Consider the following 22,621-nt stretch of genomic DNA (forward strand, 5'->3'; position numbering starts at 1 on the left):
TTACTTATAAATTTTAACAAATTAATTTTATAATTTCTGTCTTAATACTTTGTCAATTACCAAAAAATATTGCTCAAAACAAAATTAAACAAAATGAACTAGAACAGTTTGAACACAAACAGTATGAACTAATCTGGACTTTTTGCTGCTTTTATTTTCATCTTGTCAACTTGCCATTTGCACAGCTTGGTTCATGAAAACTATTGGGCAAGTCATCAAGCTCTGGCAGTTCTGGCAATATTCCTTCAGAAACATCATTAACTTGTTCCACATTTACAGGGTCTAAAATTTTAATTTTTAAAGGCTTTTTGTGTATCACATTTTGAAAAAGATGACAAAATACATGTGACAAAGACCTAACATTACATTATGAGAATCCATGGGGGACAACATAACTGATTTGTGAAACTGAAACAACGCAGTGAATATTGTTTGGTTCATGCATTTTACTTAACTCACCATTAACCTGTTCATCAAATACAGCAGGCACTGATATCAACTCTGAAATGTCCTCTACATTCACATGTTCTAAAATTTTTATAAATTAATAATGAATTATTTAGATCATTCACTTCAATACTTGCAAAATAATTGACACACTAACTGGTTCATCAAAAATATCAGGTAGAGTAGCAGGAACTGGGATTGAATCTAAAAATATAGAAACTATATTTGTTCATATAATTGCTTATATGATTTTAGCAAATTACAATTGTTACATGAAGAAACCCTCAATTATATGCCTTGCAACAAATTACATTGAGTTTCTCTAACCCACCATTATTCTTAACTGAATTAATCAGTATTCAAGCCAAGAATTGTGATTTTGACTGCTACAAGCTAGATGATAATTAACACAAACTAATTATATATGAATATATACTTGTCGGGACTGAGCGACAACGGGGCGCACAAAATAATAGGTGATGACACGCACTGCACAGAAATGGGAAGCAATATGGGTAAAATAAGGGATCTGCACAAAATTGAGTCAGTTGGTGATAGAGGGTCATAGTGTGCAAAACGGTCTGTGACTCGAGAGACGCGATATTAATTCGACATAGCTGCAACGTGAATTTTGGGTGAAGATTTAGTATAACTTTTAATTTTATTTGTTAATTCAATATATTTCATAAACCCAATCGAATTTGTGTGAATTGAGACTTGTTGAGGACAAAACGATACTGAACGGAGGCTAATTCTCGACACCTGGCACCTCCGACGGGATTGCGAACTCGTTGAACAACGATGGAAGAAGAAAAAGAGAGTACTGCTGGAGAGACAGTTACGGAGATGGCCGTTCAACCAACCGGAGAAAGTATACCTCCAGAATTGACAAAGGCAGACATCGAATTGGAGACGAAATTATCCCAGCTGAAATTGGTTGCGAGAAGGTCAGATAAAATCCTGGCAACAGGTAAGCGTGAAACTATAAAACGCCATATCGAAACACTGCAATCTGTAAACACCGCGGCTAACGAGTGCAAGCGCAAAGTTGAGGAACAGAAAATCGCGAGAAAAACAAGCATGAGCGAAATTTCCGATTGGAGCGACAGTGTTGAGGTGACACTCGAAGTAGCTGATTTACAGATTTCAAAGTTGAGCGATTGGTTAGCTGAAGAGAAACGTAACGCTAAGGCTGCAGGACTAGAGCAGCAACGTGAAGCAGAACTAAAGTTGCATGAACAGAAACTACGCATGCAAAGGGAAATGACCCCACCCAAACCGGAAACTCAGGAATGCCCAAGTCGAAACGCAAAGCTACCGAAACTTGTGATTACGAAGTTTAATGGGTCATTTAAAGACTGGCCTAGGTTTTGGGGACAATTTACCGAAGGGATTGATAAGAGTTCCGTGGCCCCCATTACCAAGTTTACGTATTTGTTAGAATTATTGGGTCCAAAGGTCAAAACATGCGTCGAGTCCCTGCCCTTTTCAACCGAAGGTTACAATAGAGCCAAAGCCATTCTCCAAGACAATTACGGCAAGGAATCCGAGATTGTCAAAAGCTATATAAGGGAGATTCTCGATCTACCTCATATTCGAACAGTAACCCCCGTAGAATTGCCGAATTTAGTGAGACTTTGACCTATTGCGTGCGAGCCTTGCAGACCTTGAGGAAACTCGATCAGGTTAACGGAAATGTCTCGATGACATTAGATAAATTGTCAGGTATCAGGGGCGATTTAGTTAGAACCGATCCTGAATGGGAAACATGGGATTTCGAGAAGTTAGCTGAGGCATTGCGACAGTGGGTAAAACGCAATCCGGTAAACGAAAGCGACCCTCCGCGCAAAGATGATTACCGTAAGAAGTTGTTTCGCGCGAGCGGAAATGAACAAAAACTTTTGGGCTGTGTTTATTGCGGCGATCTTGGCCATAAGGCGGTTTCATGCACAAATGTCGTGAATCCCAGTGACCGAAAGCAAATTTTAGCAAGAAAGGGTTTGTGCTTCAACTGCGCTACGAAATTTCACCGAGCTTCGGACTGTGCCAGCAAGACGTCTTGTGGGCATTGCAACAAGCGTCATCACTCATCCATCTGCGAACAGTACAAGCATGAACGCGACGAAAGGTCTGGTCAAGATCATACAAAAGAAGGGGACCAATCACCCGGGGCTAAGAAAGTGATGACAGATGGGGCAAGCGCGGAAGGGATATTTCCAGTCGTTGTTGTGAAAGTTAATGGTGTAATGACTCGCGCACTTATTGATTCTGGCGCCGGCAGTTCCTATGCGTCCGCGAAACTTGTCAACGCGTTAAACATTAAACCCAGCGAAATAAAGAGCCAGCGAATAGACATGTTGATGACTTCGCAAACAAAGCGAATAGAAGTTTTCGATGTAGAAGTTAGTTCCTTGGACGATTCGTGCAAAATAAACGTGAGCTTGAACAAAGTTGGAAAGAGCGAGCTTCTGACAAATAGTAACCCCAATTACGACCACCTCGTGAGACGATATAAACATTTGAATTCGGTCAAAATGGACGAACGCGACACAAAGAGTGAGCTACCCATTCACCTCGTGCTGGGAAACGGCGAGTATGCTCGGATAAAAACAAGGACCAAACCCCTGGTAGGAAAGGACGGTGATCCCGTGGCGGAATTTACAAGGTTTGGTTGGATGATCATGAGTCCTGGAATCGAGTTGGACCAGAATACGATGCTACTGACCACAACATCTCAAAACGATTTCGAGCGGTTGTGTCGGTTAGACGTCCTCGGTCTTGAAGATCCCACCGAGGAAGGCTCTCAAGCGATTTACGATGATTTTAAAGACGAGCTCACATGCGACAAAGAAGGCTGGTACGAGACTAGCTTACCGTGGAAATCGCATCATCCACACCTTCTGTCAAACGAAAGAGGAAGCATAAGGAGACTTAACAACCTGGTGAAACGTCTCGAGAAAAGAGGAATTTACAAAGAATACAACGACATTATTCAAGATCAGCTCGTGAAAGGTATTGCCGAACCAGCACCTGCCACAGCGAAGGGTAAAGAGTTTTACATCCCCCACGAGATTCCCTACGCAGAGACGACGAAACTTCGGGTCGTTTACGACGCGTCCGCCAAAGAATCGGCATCTGATCCATCCTTGAACGAATGCTTGAACCCTGGCCCACCACTCCAGAACCACCTGTGGGATATTTTAGTTCGTCTACGTTTCCTCCCCATCGTGCTGACCGCTGACCTCGAGAAAGCCTTCCTGCAAGTCCGGATACGCGAAAACCAACGAGATTCCCTACGCTTCCATTGGAAGGCACCAGATAGTGACGACCTCACAGTCTATCCGTTTACTAGGGCGCTGTTTGGGCTGACCTGTTCTTCCTTCCTTCTTGGAGGTGTCCTGAACGAACACCTAAAGAGTTGGGAGAAAAGATATCCGGCTCTGGTGGAAGAGATAAAAGGCGGCCTGTATGTCGATGATGTGATGGAGGGAGGTGATAATGTTGAAGAGGTCAAAGAGAAGAAAGCGAAGACAGTTAGTATTTTTGAGGATGCCACTTTCCACCTGCATAAATGGCACTCAAACGCCTCTGAACTCGAGGATACCGAGGATACCGACCAGAGCGCCAATGAAGGCAACGTGGGCAACCCGGAAACTACCTTCGCGAAACAGCAGCTGGGCACAAAGGGGACTGAGACAAAGATCCTCGGTATGGGTTGGAACAAAGCTCAAGACCGTTTAAGTGTTGTAGCAAACAAAGAACGAGACGCAGCATCTACGAAAAGGGAGGCCCTGTCGCAGGTTGCAAGTGTGTACGACCCACTCGGCCTGGTTTCCCCAACTACCCTAGTAGCAAAACTACTGTACCGTGAAATGTGTGAAGAGCAACTTGCCTGGGATGAAGAACTTAACGGTTCTTTGAAGAGACGGTGGAAAGAGTGGTACGAAAACCTGCCAGGCCAGTACACGGTCCCTCGAACTTTAGCCCCTCACAGAGAGCCAGTACAGTCAATCACCCTTCACGGATTCGGGGATGCCAGTAAGAATGGAGTTTCTGCGGTCGTCTACGCAGTCGCAGAGCAAGAAAGCGGAACAACCCAAGGTATCGTGTGTGCAAAGTCCAGACTTGCGAAGAAGAGCCTCACGATTCCCCGTTTAGAGCTTGTCGCTGGTCATATGACCGCAAACTTAGTGACGAACGTCGAGCGAGCGATCGGAATGGAGAAGGTGACCGAGATACACTGTTGGTTGGACTCGACAGTCGCGTTATATTGGATCAATGGACAAGGCGAGTACCGGCAATTCGTATCCAACCGAGTGAAAAAGGTCAAAGAACTCGACCGGATCAGATGGCATCATGTCCCAACGAACGAGAATCCCGCTGACGATGAATCAAACGGCACACAAGGACGTGTTTGACCAACTACTAGAGCGGTATACGTTGCGGAAAACCCTTCGAATTTGTGCTTGGATTAACCGCTTCATTCAACACACCCAAAGGAAAGCAAAGTCCCTGGGACCGATAAAGACGCAGGAGATCAAAGATGCACGGTTGTGGTGGATTAAACGAGTTCAAGATGGAGCTAGGGACGCACCGGAATTCGAGAGTACGAAAATTGAGCTAAACCTCCAACCTAACCAGAACGGAATTCTAGAGTGTCGCGGGCGAATCAAAGGCGAGTATCCGGTATACTTGCCTGCAAATTCGCAGTTTTCGAAGAAACTAGTCGAACAAGCGCACATCATCACTCTTCACGGGGGAGTACCGGCGACCATGGCTGAAGTTCGTGAGCGATACTGGATACCTAGACTACGTCGCCTTGTGAAGCAGGTACGAAGCAAATGTCATGGATGTGTGCGATTCCACGCTCGTGCGTATCACAGACCACCGCCTGGACGACTACCAGTTACGCGAACGCAAGGAGAAACCCCATTCCAAGTGATAGGAGTCGACTTCGCTGGACCAATCAAATACAAAACAGCAGGAAAAGCGGAAAAGAAAGCGTATCTGGTACTTTACGCGTGCAGCCTCACAAGAGCAGTTCATTTAGAGCTGTTGAAATCATTGGAGGTTGTCCAATTTCTGCCTAGCCTAAAAAGATTGATCGCTCGAAGGGGGAGACCACAAATCATATACTCAGATAATGCCACTACGTTCAAGGCTGCGGCAAACTGGCTGAAAAAGGCAATTGGAAATGAGATCATAAACGGTTTCCTTACGGACAAGGAGATCCATTGGAGGTTTAACCTGAGTCACGCACCCTGGTGGGGTGGACAGTTCAGATCAGGACGCCAAATGGAATTCTTGAACGTGCAATACAGCAACTCTACCCGATAGAACTTTCCTGTGACTTACCACCTCCAACCACGTTAAACCCAGACACCCCTCCCTTCCAACCTCGACCGAAACGTGATGCAGCAGCAGCGGCAGCAATCCGCTTACGGGATCAAGCAGAAGAAGATGAACGGTGACACTTATCCATATTAGGACACTAATATTAGATTGCATTTAAGCTTGAATCAGTAGCACTAGCTCAGACCCTTTGTAGACATATATCACAGCACTAAGATATATGGGGGGAGTGTGTCGGGACTGAGCGACAACGGGGCGCACGAAATAATAGGTGATGACACGCACTGCACAGAAATGGGAAGCAATATGGGTAAAATAAGGGATCTGCACAAAATTGAGTCAGTTGGTGATAGAGGGTCATAGTGTGCTAAACGGTCTGTTACTCGAGAGACGCGATATTAATTCGACATAGCTGCAACGTGAATTTTGGGTGAAGATTTAGTATAACTTTTAATTTTATTTGTTAATTCAATATATTTCATAAACCCAATCGAATTTGTGTGAATTGAGACTTGTCGAGGACAAAACGATACTGAATGGAGGCTAATTCTCGACATACTGTATCATATTAGTTGACAGCATGTTAATAACAAAACTCCATGTAAATGATAAAAAATTAACAGCTTATACCAGACTCCCATTTACCTGTTTCTTTAATATCTTCAATTTCTACGAGTTCTGGTTCTTGCTTAATTATAAACTCTTCATCATTAAATTGATCATGACTGTCACAACCAGCAAGTTTTTCTATTGAGCGTATGTATACAGCACTTTGACCTGACAACTTCAGAAGCATGTCGCAGTTCATCATAACACCAAGGGCTAAATTTGGCAAAACGAGTTTTCCATAGGAGGCCTGTAATAAGTAAATATAATGTGAACATTACATGCCTACCAGGGAGCTTAAATGGGACTGGTAATCCCAAATACCCTGGATTCGTTTTCACACAACAATTTAATACATTGTTCTAATGAAGAATTTATAACACAGGCATTGTTATAAGAGATTACAGGTCAAGGTTTTTGTAGTATACATACATAATTACGTACCTTGACATATTCATAACCACAACATTGGATCTGGGAAAAGACTTTTTCTATTTCTCTTTTCAAAGTAACATTATCGTATTCTCTCAAGTGAAATTGTAGTTCATTCTGGTTTAGCATCTTCGACAATCGCAAAATCCACTACAAATGGCGGCCGTTGCATTTTCACTAATTTCACATGATGTAAATAAGCCCACAAAGCATCTTAATTAGAACATATATTTTTCAAAAGGCATGTATTTTTGGAGTTTGGGGCAAATTTTATAAAATTTCACAATTATTTTCGTGGTTGAGTTTAGTTTGCCATGGCGATACCAACTTTAGCCAATATTTATGAAAATATTCACATGTATATTTTAAGTTGAACACAAAAATTTTAAGTTTAGCATATATATTTTTCAAGTTTGCCCGATATATATTGAGATCAGAACCATTAATTAAGTTCAGCAGATACTTATCAAAAGTTGAGTCGACATATTTTTGCATTTAAGCAAACTTTCGTAGTTTGACACATATTTTTTTCTAAAAGACAATTTTGTCCGGTTTGGCACCTCATATGCCTGTATTTGCCATTCCACTTGAATCTAAGTATAATTTCAATGGCATATTCATATGTGGTAACAGCAATCCTTCAATATTTTTCATATGGTCAAGCACTTTTTTAAATATTAACTTGTATCCACCACTAATTTCGTTTTCTTTAAAAACTTTGTCACTTTATCACAAATTCATACAATTATTTCATTTCGTCACATGTATATCAGTTTGTAATCGAGGCTACTTAATAGCCGAAAATATTTGGTGTAAACGAGACTACAGCAGTGTAACCCCATAAAACGTGGCGCAGATGCACCAAACTACTTTATTATCTAAACTACAAATCTGAAATGATGTAACTCAAGTATAAATGTGAACTTTTCAAAGTATCATTGTCACAGTTACTTTTAAAATAGTTTACAGACAAATGAAATAATTTCTATTCAAAACAAGACGCCCTTGGAATGGCAAATACAGGCATATGAGGTGCCGAACCGGACAAAATTGTCTTTTAGAAAAAAATATGTGTCAAACTACGAAAGTTTGCTTAAATGCAAAACTTGTCACTTATGTAGGCGTGAACTCAGGCTATAAAATGTGAATTCACTTAAAATACACTGTAAATATGCGACTGTCCGTGCTGAGGACTAAGCCTGCGACCATCCCAAAAAATAATTATCCCAAAACCTAGACTCGATTACCACAGTGGCCTGGGTAACAAGAGTTAAAAGATGATGGATATATAATTTAAATTAAGAAATTGCACACCTTAATAAACCTGAAAATCTCTCAAACTGGTTAACTAGTATTATAACAAGAATGAAAAAAGCAGTCCTTAAAAAGTTAATGATTAGATGAAACTGAAATAATTCAATACCAGATAATGGATGTATAACCATAAAAATAAGAAAGTGCGAGCACCTGGCTCTACATCATACCTGTTTGGGTCAGCACATAATTATTTTCAACAATTAATTATAGTTTTTATTCACATTGCCCTGTATTTAGCTGTGTTTATACTACAAGCCTGAGGCCTAGATCTTCCTAGTGTAAACACACTTTGGCCTGGCCTAAGCCAGGAAATCTAGGCCCATCATAACAGGTGGCCTAGGCCAGGCCCAAGCCTGGCTTTTTGGCGGGAAAAGCAAATAAACATAGTGGGGGGATTTGAATTTGAACTGAAGCTTTGATAAACCGTTCTTGTCGTTCCAATCTTGATAGACATTATCACTATAGTGTTATATTGCAGGTGGTCGTAGAACAAAATCTCACATTTTTGGACACTGCAATTGGTTATCTAGGTAGCATGCATGATGCACAAGTTCTGCACTCAAGTGATGTTTTTCAGAAGGCACAGGATGGTGAGATTTTAACAGGAACCACTTGCTAGAATCAAAAGAGTTCAAGCTCCACCTTTCCTGTTTGGAGAAGGTGCATACTTCTACCTTGGTTCATGAAGCCTTACCCTAATGTGCTATTTTAATTGTCACAACGCCAATTTAACATGACTCTCTCTTCAGCTACAATCATATACAAATTTGCTGGGACAAGCATGGAAAAAAGAAATTATCAGTGACAAATATTTCTTCATAAAAAATAGGTTCATTGGTGAACTTGCTGCAGCTTTCTCATTCAATTTGTGTTTTTTCGATCCTATAAATACAATACAATTACATGTATTTATGTTTTCAAAACTTGTCACTTATGTACGATGACTGTATAAAATAGCAATTACAATGAATGTCAAAGTGCATTTTGACAAAATGCATTTTGAAATTTTAATTTTTGGACCTGGGAGGCTAGAAGCGAAATCATTTACATTTATTTATTACTTAATATGTAAATAAAATTGAATAATTAACTTGAGTGTACAGTGACATCATTAATGCCTCCTTGTGCACAGGACAAATTAACATTGCACACGCTACAGAAGAACTTGTATTTTTTGTGTGGGATATTTTGACCACATGGCTTCACAAATGGAAAGTTGCTCACCCATTCTTTGGAATATCTTGTCTTGTATTCTCTTTTCTTAATGCTTTTGACTTTATTTATACCCTCTAAGTTTGCAAGTGAACTTGTATCATTGTTGGACTCTGTTTCTGTTTCATTCTCTGTTTCAGAATCTGTTTCATGAGCTCTTTTTCCCGCCATATTTGCATAATAATCAATAATGTATATGTAAATGTTTTTAAAAGCCCATTCGCGGCTGAACTTGCGCGCTGGAAACCCGAAATGATTAAATGAATATAGTTTGTAATAGTCAGGAAACTGTCTTGTAAATGAAAATTTGTATTTTCTAGATATCTTGGAAAAATCCGGAGGAATTCTGTAAAATCGGGAGACAGGGAGATCACACAAATTTTCGGGAGACTCCCGGACAATTCGGGAGAGTTGGAATGTCTGCAATTACAAAAACTGTGAAAACTAAGAAACCATAGACAAGTGGTTGTACAATTTTAGTAACATGATGGGTGTAATTATAAAATCTATACATTTTGAATACAATATACAACAATAATAATAAAATTCAATAATATATAATAATAATAATCTTTATGATAACCTTGTCGTATGATATAACCTTTTCTAAAATTATTACAATATAATACATGTCCAAAAAGCTAAATATATCGATATTTATTACGATGTTCAGTTATAACTTTTAAACAGTGTTTGTTCTTCTAACAGTTTATCAGGTACCATCTACTTTTTCATTATTTCTGCCATTCTTAAGAAAAACTCTTCATCTCTTCTTTGTGACTCTTCATCTAGCTTTCTTTGATCTGCTTCCAGCTTTATCAAAAGATCCTTGGTTCATTTTTGGCCTTCTCCATCATTTGCATCTGCGAGTTTTGCAATTCCAACAGCTTTTCTGTCAGGTCGATCATGACACTCCCAGTTGTAATTGGTCCTTTGTTTGCTTTTTTCTGGTCTTTTTTGGTGCTTTTTGTTTAGATCGCTGCTCAGCATTTAGAAAATTCTCTAATTCTAACACTTGCATCTTGCTTGTCGTACGCTTGGTCAGATTCTTCGGAATCATTGAATGACTGGTCTTGCGAAGATGAAGAAGAGTCTTCAGATATGGCTTGCCCACTCTGGATTATCTCTGGCATTGTCACAATGGCCTGGGTACCAAGAACTTCTGAAGATTCTTAGCGCATCCCATAAAATGGTCAAATGGTTTGAAAGTTATTTAACCAGACGTGCTTAGAGGGTTCATATTGAGTCATTCTTGTCTGATACCGTCCCTATTACCCATGGAGTACCACAAGGTGCCATTTTGTCACCATTACTCTTTGTATATACACTTATGATCTCCCAAAAGTGACGCAAGCAAGTGAGCTGTACTCCTATGTTGATGATTTTAAAATATCGCTGTTCCCTATTGAAGAAGCGTTAGAAGCTAAACATAGACCTTTGTCTGGTGGCCGAATGGTGTTGCAAAAACACATTAATAAGCCCTGGAAAAACTGGTTGGAACACGACAGTCTCTGAATTAATTGACAAAAAATCCTTGAATTTTTTTAATAAAACAATTGATCCTGTCTCTTTAACAAAAGATCTTGGACTAATCCTAAACAGTAAGCTGACTTATAATGAGCACATCAATCATCTCACGTCGAGGTGTATGGCAAAATTATGCCAAATAAACCATGTGAAACATTGTTTTGATTGAAGGCGACTGATGGACAAAACTTCCTTTATTTCTGACTTGCCATATACAATTTTTGACAATGGTAATTTTACAACACAGCAATATATTAATAATGGGGCTATCATGGTATTTTCCAAATAACTGAATTCGACCAGAGGCTTTCTTATTACGCTTGTCGAAATTCTTATTCAAAGGTTATTGAGGGGTCGATGGAATTTCCAAAATACTCATAACATGAGGTACTATTTATGATATGGTCACTGTTCTTTACTGCCAATGTTCCATAAATTTTACTGAGCTGTTTCGATGTTGCAAATAGCACCAATTCCGTCTTGCCTTTTTTCAGATTGATCACCAGCTCTGATGCATCTAAATAATTCGCAATTTTCTTTACCATTGCATTCCCACACTCTCCAACTGCGGTATGTCTAAATTCTTACTGTTAAATTTGGTGGCCTTTATCGGCTCGGTGGCTTTCATCTCAGTGGCTTTCATCTCAATGTCAGCAAACTCTGCATTTGATAGGTCAAAATCAGCTTGGTGGTGAAGTGAAAATCAGTGTTTATCATTTACATTTACAGTATATCCTATAGTTAAAAAATTGTACTAAAAAAGCCAGTCATACATACCACTTAAATCCATGGTTTTCCAGATAAAAGCCAATTGAAACTTTTCTGTATGAGAAATGTAATTTAAATCGTTTACTAATTCATGTAATAAAAACATTCAAAAATAAGAAACACAAACAGAATCAGACCTTAGTAGAGTTAACAATTCCGAGGAGTCTTTTCCTCTTGCAATCTATATTGCAATGATTGAATTTTTTTGTGAGGCAAGTCTATCAAACGTCATTGGTTCTATTATTAGTGACAATAAATTTCGAGCACAACTTATTCCAACATAAGTAATTCCTAGAGTGGTTTTTTTCCTACATCAACCCATGCTTTGTCCAAAGTCATACCCTGACTTTTGTGAATTGTCAATGACCAGGCAAGGTAATTGCTGTCTTTCAAGTATGCTATTTTCAACTCTTACAGTGGCAGTCACTGGTGGAATAAGAACACAAGGCATATTTGCAAATGAAAATAGCAAATTTTACGATAGCAACAATAGGTAAGTCAGGTGGTGCATGGTTCCCTGCATAAATAATATAAACAATGGTTCCATTGAGCCATTACATAGACCCACAGATGTCAATAAATTTATTGTTAACATTACTCTTGCTCCTTTGGAAATCAAATAAATGGGTGCAAACCAAGCATATCTTGAAAACTAACATGTTTAGCATCATTACTGGATGTCGAGCATGGATTTCGGCAATTGGTGTTCTTAACTTAACCAAGTGATCATAATTGCACTTGGCTACTTCTTCATTGCTAAAATACAACCTTGTTGCACTTGAAAAATCATCAGTGTTAGACACGACACTTGGTTGGTGTAGTGAAAAGTAATTTCCAGTCATTTAAACTTATATCTCTTGTCCGAAGTCTTAATAAAATGCCTTTAAATCTACTTTGTTAACTTTCATCACCACTTACTCTCTCATTAACATCAAGTACCACAATGTTATCAAACATTCTATATGCTAGATAGCCTTGTTCACCTATCGACTTGCCACCAAATAAGCTATCTTTCAAACCACTTGCTGGTCTACAAAGTCTGTCAATCCACCCTATGGTTGTTTGACAGAGCATAGAGTTTTCATGGATTATAATGTACTCAACAACCTCTTTAACATATAAGCCGGGGGGGGGGGGGCATTTGCCCTCCCAGTCCCTCTAAATGCCCCCCCCACAAATTTTATTTTGCCCACCCACCAGAAGTTCTTTTCTCCATTCTAATACAAACTAATATGGGAAGTAAGCAAGGATTGAAGTAAATTAAAAATTCCAGTAAATCAAATCACACAAAAGAAGACCAGAGAATGAAAGAAAACTGCAATCTTTGGCGAAGAAGTGTCAAAACATAAATTCTTATTTTGTTACCACTTCAAATTTTGAGGACAAAGAAAATAAGGACGACATGAATAATGATCTTGAAAACAAACCTGAAAAAGATAATGCTGATGATGGTGGTGAATCACCAACTTACCACGTTCAAATGAAGATGACATGGTAAATGAGAATGATATAGAATCTGTTAGTGTTGACAAAGAAACTCAATCCATTAGTGAACTGCACGTTGAAAATAATTTGAAGTTAGACTCAGATCAGGCAGTCCAGTCTGATGCAGACGATTTCTCAGCGAGTTTTTATGGAGGATGTAATTGATCATCTTCATGGGACTCTTATGCAACAGCAATGGAAATAGCAAAATTAATTGAGCAATGGAATAATAATTACTGAAATCATCCCGGGTTAAGGACTTCGAAATCAACTGATTCTGCTGTTATAAATACTTTGTTGCATATGGCTGTAGATGTATACAACGATAGTAAATTGCTAATGCCTTCTGCTTGGTCTTGGCCCTCTAGGAGCCTCGCCAGCATACATGCTGAACAAAAAGCAAATAAGTATGCCAGTGCTGAAAGCAATTGGAGAGTTTTCACAGTTCAAACAGAGTGCTGTGGATCTGCACTGTTGAGATCCAACTCACTATGCAGAATTATTAGCAATTCAAGGCAGTTTTGAAAGAGAGAAGTTAAAAGATGAGCTGAAAAGCTGTCTGCATTTTTCAATGCAGATTGATAGCTCCATGGACTCTAAACAGAAAGACAAAAAGCATGTTTTTGTCTGTTTTAACAAGCCCGAATCTCCACTGGAAATTGAAAATCAATTTGTTAATGCCCGAGAAAGTGAAAAACATGGAGAAGCAGGATTATTTGGGCTGCACAGTCTTCACTGAAAGAAGTTGGTCTTACAAAAAATGAAGTGGGAGCTAAATTTGTTGGTGGGAGTTCTGATAGAGAGTCAACAAACACTGGCTGTAAATCTGGTCTGTGGGCTAGAATGGAAGAGTATGTTGGGCACCACACATTAAATATCTGGTGTGCTTGTCATAGCTCTGGTTTGGCAATATTATCGAACATCTATTATCGAACATCTGCCTTATATCATATTATCGAACATCTGCCTTACAAACGAAAGAATGAAGGATTATCGATCCCAGTGCCAAGTCTTTTCCTGCCCACCATGAAGTCAGGTTTGCTCAGCATCTTGTCCAGTTATGTGAAGCAGTTCTTAGTAATCTGAAGGCCTGTAGGATACACTGGACAAAAATAGTTGATGCACCAAGAGATAAATATGAAAAAAATTAGAAATCAAAAGCTCAAGGCTACCTGAACGTTTGGGAGCCATTAAGTGTACAAGTGTGGTTGACAGCTTTCATGGTAAATGTTTGCTCAATATTTCATTATGTTGAGAAGGCATTCTCAACATACTCGAATAATGCCTTAGACAGTGTAGTGAACTGAAGTGCTTAAACGTCTGGTTTCTTTTTCTAGTTTCTACATTATTTTAAACTATTTTGGGTGGAAAGAGGGTAATTTTGAATGAAAAGTTTGTGAAATTCAAACAAGTAACAAAGTTCAAGGATTTGTATAATTTACTCAAGTTGGAAATTTTGAATATTGGATCATTAAAATTGAAAGTTATGAAGAGTTTCTGTTTTTGTGTGTTCTGTTTTTTCCCTTTCATATTTTTTGAAACAAACATATTGAAAAAGTTATATCGATTAAACCTATTTCAAAGTATATATTTTTTGAAAATTTGGATTCATATTCTTTTCTTTTAGATGGAACATTTAAAATTTTTCAAGTTGTCCAAAGGAAACCCGCCATCAAATTCCAGGGTTAATTTGCCTAACACATTTGTTAGTAAAGTCCAAATTCTATACGTCATCAGTCCACGTCACTACGGAGTACCATGAGAAGCACGCGCGCTTGCTTTCCTAGCCATTGTACGCATAGTTTTCTTAGCCGCAACATTAAGTCCACATTGGAAGAAACTTGGTTTCACAAAACATACCGTTCTATCAGTCGCTGTTTGTTCACACATTGTTAAAGATATTTACAAGGTCTTCACAGTCTACTACTATTGAATATATCGTTTGGTTACATGAGTACCGTAGTTTTACTATAGGATTGTTCTTATAGCATTTGGTTGTTCCTTTATATTCAGATATTTAGTATTCATTCGTTTGTAATGGCTTCAAGCAGTAAACAATTAATATCTGGTAGCCCACGTCAACCTGACGTTTCTAACGCGAGCCAAACTGGCAAGGAAGACAGTCAACCTGACCAGTCCGCAATGGATAGTCTTCGAAACGAGTCCGACCAACCTGGCCACCATGATGGTCGACCCGACCACCTTTCTCAACCTGAGTTAGACTTGGGCCAAAAACCCACTGCAATAAATAGCAGCATTAGCACAATGGCTACGGTTTTACAAAACCTAGTCGATTCTGGAATCCCTAAACAAGGAAAAAGGGGTAAGAAACGCAGTAAGCGCACCGTGTCATCAGACTCTGAGAGCGAAGATTCTGACTATTCAGCCAAACGTACACGGGATGACGACGACGCAATCAGTATAAGTGCGTCGGATAACAACATCCAAGCCCTTCTGGATGGGTCACTCGCCACCGGCGATAACATGGCCAATGTTCCCAATACCTCAGGCAATACTGCGCCAGGAAACCAACCGATTTTGGATCAGTCTGAAATAGAACTACTATAGTCTCTTAATAGTGCCCTCAACGAGGAAGAACAGACAGGACCTAAGATTGTCCAAAATCTGGCTGACATAGCCATTACACGATGGGGTAAAACAATTACCACCGAAAAATTTAAAATTCTGTTGTCAAAACATGACAAACCAGAAAATTGCGCAGAGTTAACCGTACCCAAAGTTAACCCAGAAATTTGGACCGCTCTAAATAATTCTAAGAAGAGCGCAGATTTGCGTTTGGGAAACATACAGCAAACTATTCAAAAAGCCACTTTTGGCATGCTTAAGAATTGTGACACACTGCTATCAACGCCCACTGATACAAAAACTGCGCTCTCGCATGCTATCGATGCTGTAGCCCTTATGGGTCACTCGGTAGGTGTACTGTCTTGAATTCGAAGGGACCAAATTAGACCGGCTCTAAAGCCAGAATTTTACAGCCTTTGTAATAAGGCAAACGAACCAGAAAGTTCATCTAGTGCCATGCTTTTTGGCGACGATTTAGCAAAACAAGTGTGTGACGCTAAAGAAACCAATACAATTAGTCAGTCAATTGGGGCTAACCGCAATCGCACATTTCGAAACTACCGTCCAACAAATCGCCCAGATAAGCGGTTTTCAAATTCCCGCTCCCAGAGGGGCGGTCACTCTGACTATCGCACTGAAAACAACAAACCTTATTTTTTGGGAAAGGGCCAGAAAAACCAACGTTCCGAGCCAAAATTGGCAGGAAATCCTAAATACTCTCGAAAAGATTAAATCACACTGAAAAACTACCTCCAATGTCGATGTAATACCTTTAAAGCTGGCAATACTAGAAACTCTATTACTGCCTGGCAAAACATTACTTCTGACACAGAAATCCTGAGAACGGTGGCAGGGGGCACAATTGAATTTGATAATTCGCCCACTAACATTTCGAACCCAAAAATTCCGTTCTCGCCAGAAGAATCTGACATAATTGATCAGGAAATTGCAAAATTGCTAGCCAAAGGTATTATCGAAGTAACTAATCATAGTTTAGGGGAGGTAGTGTCAAATATTTTCATCCGCCCGAAAAAGGACGGTAGCCACAGGTTGATCTTAAACTTAAAAGGTCTTAATCAGTTTGTTACTTATCATCATTTTAAAATGGATACTTTGAACTCGATACTAAAATTAATAGAGCGAAATTGTTTTATGGCCTCTCTTGACATTAAAGATGCATACTATTCAGTAGCTGTCAATCAATCTGATCGCAAATATCTGCGGTTTTACTGGCAGGGAGTTTTATATCAATATACATGCTTGCCAAATGGCCTTTCTAGTTGCCCTAGGACGTTCACCAAGGTGCTTAAACCCCCATTAACAGTGCTCCACAAACTTGGTCACATTATTGCCAGTTACATTGACGATCTTTTCCTACAGGGAAAAACGTATGAACAATGCGTGTCTAATGTTATTGATACACTATTGCAATTTGACGCTCTGGGATTTATAATTCACCCAGATAAATCAGCTTTCATACCTTCACAAGAACTGCTTTTATTAGGTTTTATAATTAACTCTGTTGAAATGACCATTACCCTCACACCTGAGAAAAAGGTCGCACTAAAGCAGCTTTGTCTCGCTTTGATATCTAAACATATGCCCACAATTAGAGAGGTTGCTCAAGTTATTGGTAAGATAATCTCGTCATTTCCGGGCGTGGCACACGGCCCATTATATTACAGAGCATTAGATCGTAATAAAACTGAAGCTCTTCAATTGTGTAAAGGTAATTTTGATAAACGCATGACATTATCAAAAGAGTCAAAGCTTGAGCTTCGGTGGTGGGCACAGAATATTCTTGAGTCACAAAATGTAATTTCCCGGGGCCAACCGTCCCATATTCTTACAACAGATGCCTCCCTCACTGGGTGGGGGGCGGTTTACGAAGGCAGCAGTACTGGTGGTTTTTGGGCTGATGAAGAAAAAATACATCACATTAACTACCTCGAGCTACTAGCGCTGTTTTTAGGGTTACAGACGTATTGTAAAACTTTACAAGGCACACATATTCGGGTGTATCTTGATAACACAACAGCTATAGCTGTAATAAACCACATGGGCACAAGCCATTCGCCACAAAGTAACACACTAGGTAAAACTATCTGGGAATGGTGTATCTTCAGAAATATCTGGCTTAGTGCTGCCCATATTCCAGGGGTTGACAATACTATAGCTGATTCAGAATCACGCAGCACTGATTCGCATACCGAATGGATGCTTGACAGCTCAACTCTTAAGAGTGTATTGCCTCAATTTACCTTCAACCCCAATATCGATATTTTCGCAACGCGACTCAATGCACAGTTTCCAACTTATGTGTCTTACCGACCTGACCCAGGTGCATTCGCTATAGATGCTTTCTCATTAAACTTGTCTCATTTGCAGTTTTATGCTTTCCCTCCCTTTAGTGTAATCGCAACATTGTTGCAAAAAATTCAGGAGGAAAAAGCGACAGGGATAGTAGTTTTACCGGACTGGCCAACACAATCTTGGTACGCCAAGGCAATGCAAATGTGCCGTCAACCCCCGGTACGTCTAGCTCCGGGGAAACAGCTGTTACAATTGCCAGGTCAACCGCAGGAAATTCATCCACTGCACAAAACTCTGGCTCTTCTAGTTTGTCACTTATCCGGCAACAACTAACAGAGCAAGGCTTATCAGCTGAAACGGTAAATATAATAATGGCGACATGGCGACAGACAACCGGAAAACAATATCAGTGCTACCTTTTAAAATGGATAAGTTTTTGCCAAGAAAATCGAATTAATATTGAACAGGCTGATATTAATGATGGTCTAAAATTCCTCACATTTTTATACAATCAAGGCGTAGGTTACAGTGCTATTAACACAGCTCGGTCAGCACTATCTGCAGTAATCACGTTGGGTAGTCATCGAACCTTTGGTGAACACCCTTTAGTTACTCGGTTTCTCAAAGGCGTTTTTGAACTTAAACCATCCTTACCTAGATATTCTGTAGTATGGGACGTGGGCGTAGTTCTTAAATTTCTGCAGTCAATGCCCTCTCTGGAGAATATGACTTTAGCAATGCTAATGAAAAAGTTAACCACGTTATTAGCACTTCTAACTGCCCAGCGATGCCAAACATTAAAGAGCCTAGACCTAGACTTCATGCAAGAAGCCGACAATCAGTTTGTGTTTACAATAATGGAAAAACTTAAAACAACCCGAGCAGGGAAACACATTCCACCAATCAAAATATTGAGTTACCCACACGATATTCGTCTGTGTCCTGTAGCACATTTAAAATGTTACATCACGAAAACAAAAACATTACGACGTCATTCAACACTTTTATTAAGTTACGTCAAGCCACATAAACCGGTGACCAATTCCACTATCGGTAGATGGGTCAAAGGCATTCTTCAAGAATCGGGCATCGACAAAATGTTTTCAGCACACAGTAGTCGAACAGCATCATCGTCATACGGAATTTTGTTGGGCCTGCCATTGAAAGATGTTCTGAAAGCTGGCGGATGGTCAAATGCAGAAACATTTGCCAAACATTATAATAAACCTATCGAATCTAATTTTGGGAACAGTATACTTAACCATTTTATTAATACAGACACCGATGATTGATGCAATTATATAAATAAGGAACTGTTATGTGTTACATAAAGCGTATAGCTTTACATCATATTTTCAACTTAATATATTTTCTTATAATATACCCCAGATGCTGTCTGATGATTCTGACCAAACTGGGTCTTACACCTACTTCGGCAACTTACTATCACTCACAGCTTTAAAGTCTCATGGTACTCCGTAGTGACGTGGACTGATGACGTATAGAATTCGAAAATTAAACGAGACTTACCTGTAAGTTGAAGTTTGATTTGAATTCTATTACGTCATCAGTCCGGAACGAAGGAGTAACATGCCCTCCCGTGGAGATTTATCCCTCCCTATACTCCTTCGTTCCTATGTGAGTGTCAGTAAGTTTAGGACTTTAAAATATGGCTAGGAAAGCAAGCGCACGTGCTTCTCATGTTACTCCTTCGTTCCGGACTGATGACGTAATAGAATTCAAATCAAACTTCAACTTACAGGTAAGTCTCGTTTAATTTTCGAATTAAAAGATAAATATGTTTTCGACACGCGATATTTAACATCTGTTTTAAAGTATGAACAGCAAAAGGATTATGGAAAATTTTTGTTTGAAATTTATCTTTGCTTTTTATCATATTATGAAAATAGAGGTATGTATTTATATGATCATTCGTTTAATAACATGAACATGGGGAGCATAGAGTTGAAAAAATATCACTGACCTGAGAAAGTGATTACGGTCATTCTTATTTCTTTGCATAAAGAGAATTGGTGCAAATTCTACGAGGACTATTTTCAAGCAATCAGTTGTGATCAACAATTTGAAAATTGTTGAAAATTGTTGGCAAAGTCATTGCCATTGTGGTTGGAAAGACGGGTATTTGAATTGCTTATCTTTGTCATCTACAAAATCATTTTCATGATTCCATCACTTTGTCAATTAGCAAGTCAGGTCCTCCGGTGTCACAGGAAATTTGGCCCCCCCCCGAAAATTTGGCCCCCCTGGGCCAAATTTCCTAGGAAATATGGCCCCCCCGGGCCAAATATCCTAGGGAATTTGCCCCCCCCTTCGGAAATTTGGCCCCCCTCTAAGAAACTTAGTTTACCTTACCATTTTAGAGCTAGAGAACCGTTAAGTGTATAAAAGTTTTAAGTGTATAAAAGTCTATCTAGCCGTGGTTTGAGTTACAACTTACAAACAGCACTGACGGATTTTATATAGTGCATGTTACCTGTTTTTGTGTTTGCCGATTGTTTTTAAACGTTTTTATGCAAATTTGTATTAATTACTCCCTAAATGTTAGCCGCATGCACATTAACACTTTCACCAACGCATGTTGTCATCGCTTGCTAAAGTGTGGTTGTTATTCTGACGAATTTCATATTAGGTTCAGAAACTTGTTGAATATTGAGTCAAAAGTTCTCGATTTCAAAACTATATATATTTTATATATATATGGGGAGTATAAAGTATGTTATCGAGGGGGACCAAATTTCCGAACTGTGCAATATGTGATTTGCCCTCCCCAGAAATTCTTAATTTGGCGACCTTATAAATCATAGGCTTAGCGGTTATACATACATAGGAAAGGTTGTTTTAGGAAATTACCACTTATTTATTTATTTTTCGATTAAAGCCCCTAGTAATGTTATGATAATCCTAGAAGTTAGCCACGTGCACATTTAAAACAACATTCGTCTTAGCTCTTCGCTGAGATGAAAAGCTTTTGAAATAAATAAAGCAAACTATAAGTATAATACAAACAAACATTTACGATCTTGTTTTTAGAAGAAGCTTCGCGATTCTCGAACTCAGGGGAATAAAGTATATGTTTTCGAGGGGGCCAAATTTCCGGCTGGTTGGAAAGACGAGTATTTGAATTGCTTATCTTTGTCATCTACAAAATCATTTTCATGATTCCATCACTTTGTCAATTAGCAAGTCAGGTCCTCCGGAGAAACAAGGTAAAACAATTTAATTTAAAATACTTAGTTTTACAATCTGCAATACAAAATATTACTAAGAAATTTAATTTAGACCAACTGAGATGAACCACAATAAATGTTTTTAGAAATGGGTTGTGGATTAGAGAAGTGGTTTATGAATATATTTTTTCCCTCCTCCTTTCTGCGTGATAAATGGTGATTCTATTGTAGCATTTTTTGTTTTCTTTAATATTGCGAAGTACATATTAAACCTTTTTCCCAGCTTTTTTCTTAAGTGATTTGTGAATTTTCAGTTTGCTAAGATAATATTGCGTATTTTTTTCTTCTTTTTGATTTATATTTCATTGTAAATTATTCCAGGCCAGTAATTACGTCCCTAGGAGGTAAATAATTCCATATTGCTTGGAATTTTTCTGGTTTAATACAATTTGAAATCTCTTGTGATAATTGAATTAATCGGTTTTCCACTTTTTTTCACAACGTTCGAGCCAACACGGTATTCTGTGTTGTGTTCCATACATTTTGAAGCTTCCTGTTTCCACCAAAGATTCAGTTTTTCCGAGCTTGGAAGCAAACTGAATTTACCTGTAAAGAGAATCTTAGAAAGAGGTGCTATACCATCTATTTATGCGGCAAACGAGTTAGCCGCTCAGAAGGAAACACTGTCTGATTGTAGTTGATGACAAGTCAACTCTGAGTAATATCTTGTATCATAGATTGTAAAACTTAGTATTTTAAATTAAATTGTTTTACCTGGTTTCTCCAGAAGACCTGACTTGCTAATTAATGAAGTGATGGAATCATGAATATTAAAGCAAAGAAAACTGTTTGGGTAACAGTAGCCTTGTTAAAATGTGTCACGCAGGGATTTCTTGTAATTGTGGGTAATTTTTTGTAGTATAAGATGAAATAAGCACAAATTTTCCTTATTTTAACAGTTTTTTGTGACTTGTGACTCTGGAGGAGGCCGAGCATGTTTGTTGATGATTAATCATTCAATTTTCAATCGTCTGTCTTGTTCATCCCCTTCATTAGCCTCATAAAACGTCAGTCTCACCCATCCCCTTTGACCAATATCAGTCGATCTCACTCATCCCCTTCATACAACATCAGTCAAACTCACTCATCCCCTTCATACAACATCAGTCAGTCTCACTCATTCCCCTTTGACCAATATCAGTTGATCTCACTCATCCCCTTCATACAACATCAGACAGTCTCACTCATCCCCTTTGACCAATATGACTCATCTACTGCACAATATCAGTTTAATGCATGAATTTACAATGGCGTTCCATTCCGGTCAAAATTACATCAAGTCAGAAAGTAATATTCAAACATCATATCAACATGTCATAAACTCTCAA

At 39.0% G+C, this 22,621-nt stretch overlaps 4 protein-coding genes across 4 annotated transcripts; all 4 read left to right on the forward strand.

Annotated features, from left to right (window-relative positions):
• The first annotated feature begins 1,248 nt into the window (after positions 1–1,248).
• Positions 1,249–2,088, forward strand: LOC114518639. The gene has a single exon (XM_028538645.1). The coding sequence runs from the start codon at positions 1,249–1,251 to the stop codon at positions 2,086–2,088; it is 840 nt and encodes a 279-aa protein (XP_028394446.1).
• Positions 2,089–4,057: 1,969 nt separating this feature from the next.
• Positions 4,058–4,865, forward strand: LOC114518640. The gene has a single exon (XM_028538646.1). The coding sequence runs from the start codon at positions 4,158–4,160 to the stop codon at positions 4,863–4,865; it is 708 nt and encodes a 235-aa protein (XP_028394447.1). The 5' UTR covers positions 4,058–4,157.
• Positions 4,866–5,220: 355 nt separating this feature from the next.
• Positions 5,221–5,784, forward strand: LOC114518642. Its single transcript, XM_028538647.1, has one exon. It carries the CDS (start codon positions 5,221–5,223, stop codon positions 5,782–5,784), a length of 564 nt encoding a protein of 187 aa, XP_028394448.1.
• Positions 5,785–16,836: 11,052 nt separating this feature from the next.
• Positions 16,837–19,337, forward strand: LOC114518643. The gene is made up of 2 exons (XM_028538648.1): positions 16,837–17,976; positions 18,144–19,337. Exons 1-2 carry the CDS (start codon positions 16,837–16,839, stop codon positions 19,335–19,337), a joined length of 2,334 nt encoding a protein of 777 aa, XP_028394449.1.
• The last annotated feature ends 3,284 nt before the right edge of the window (positions 19,338–22,621 follow it).

Source organism: Dendronephthya gigantea, unplaced genomic scaffold (assembly GCF_004324835.1).
Source record: "Dendronephthya gigantea isolate DGI-Jeju-01 unplaced genomic scaffold, DenGig_1.0 000011F, whole genome shotgun sequence".
Taxonomy (NCBI): domain Eukaryota; kingdom Metazoa; phylum Cnidaria; class Anthozoa; order Malacalcyonacea; family Nephtheidae; genus Dendronephthya; species Dendronephthya gigantea.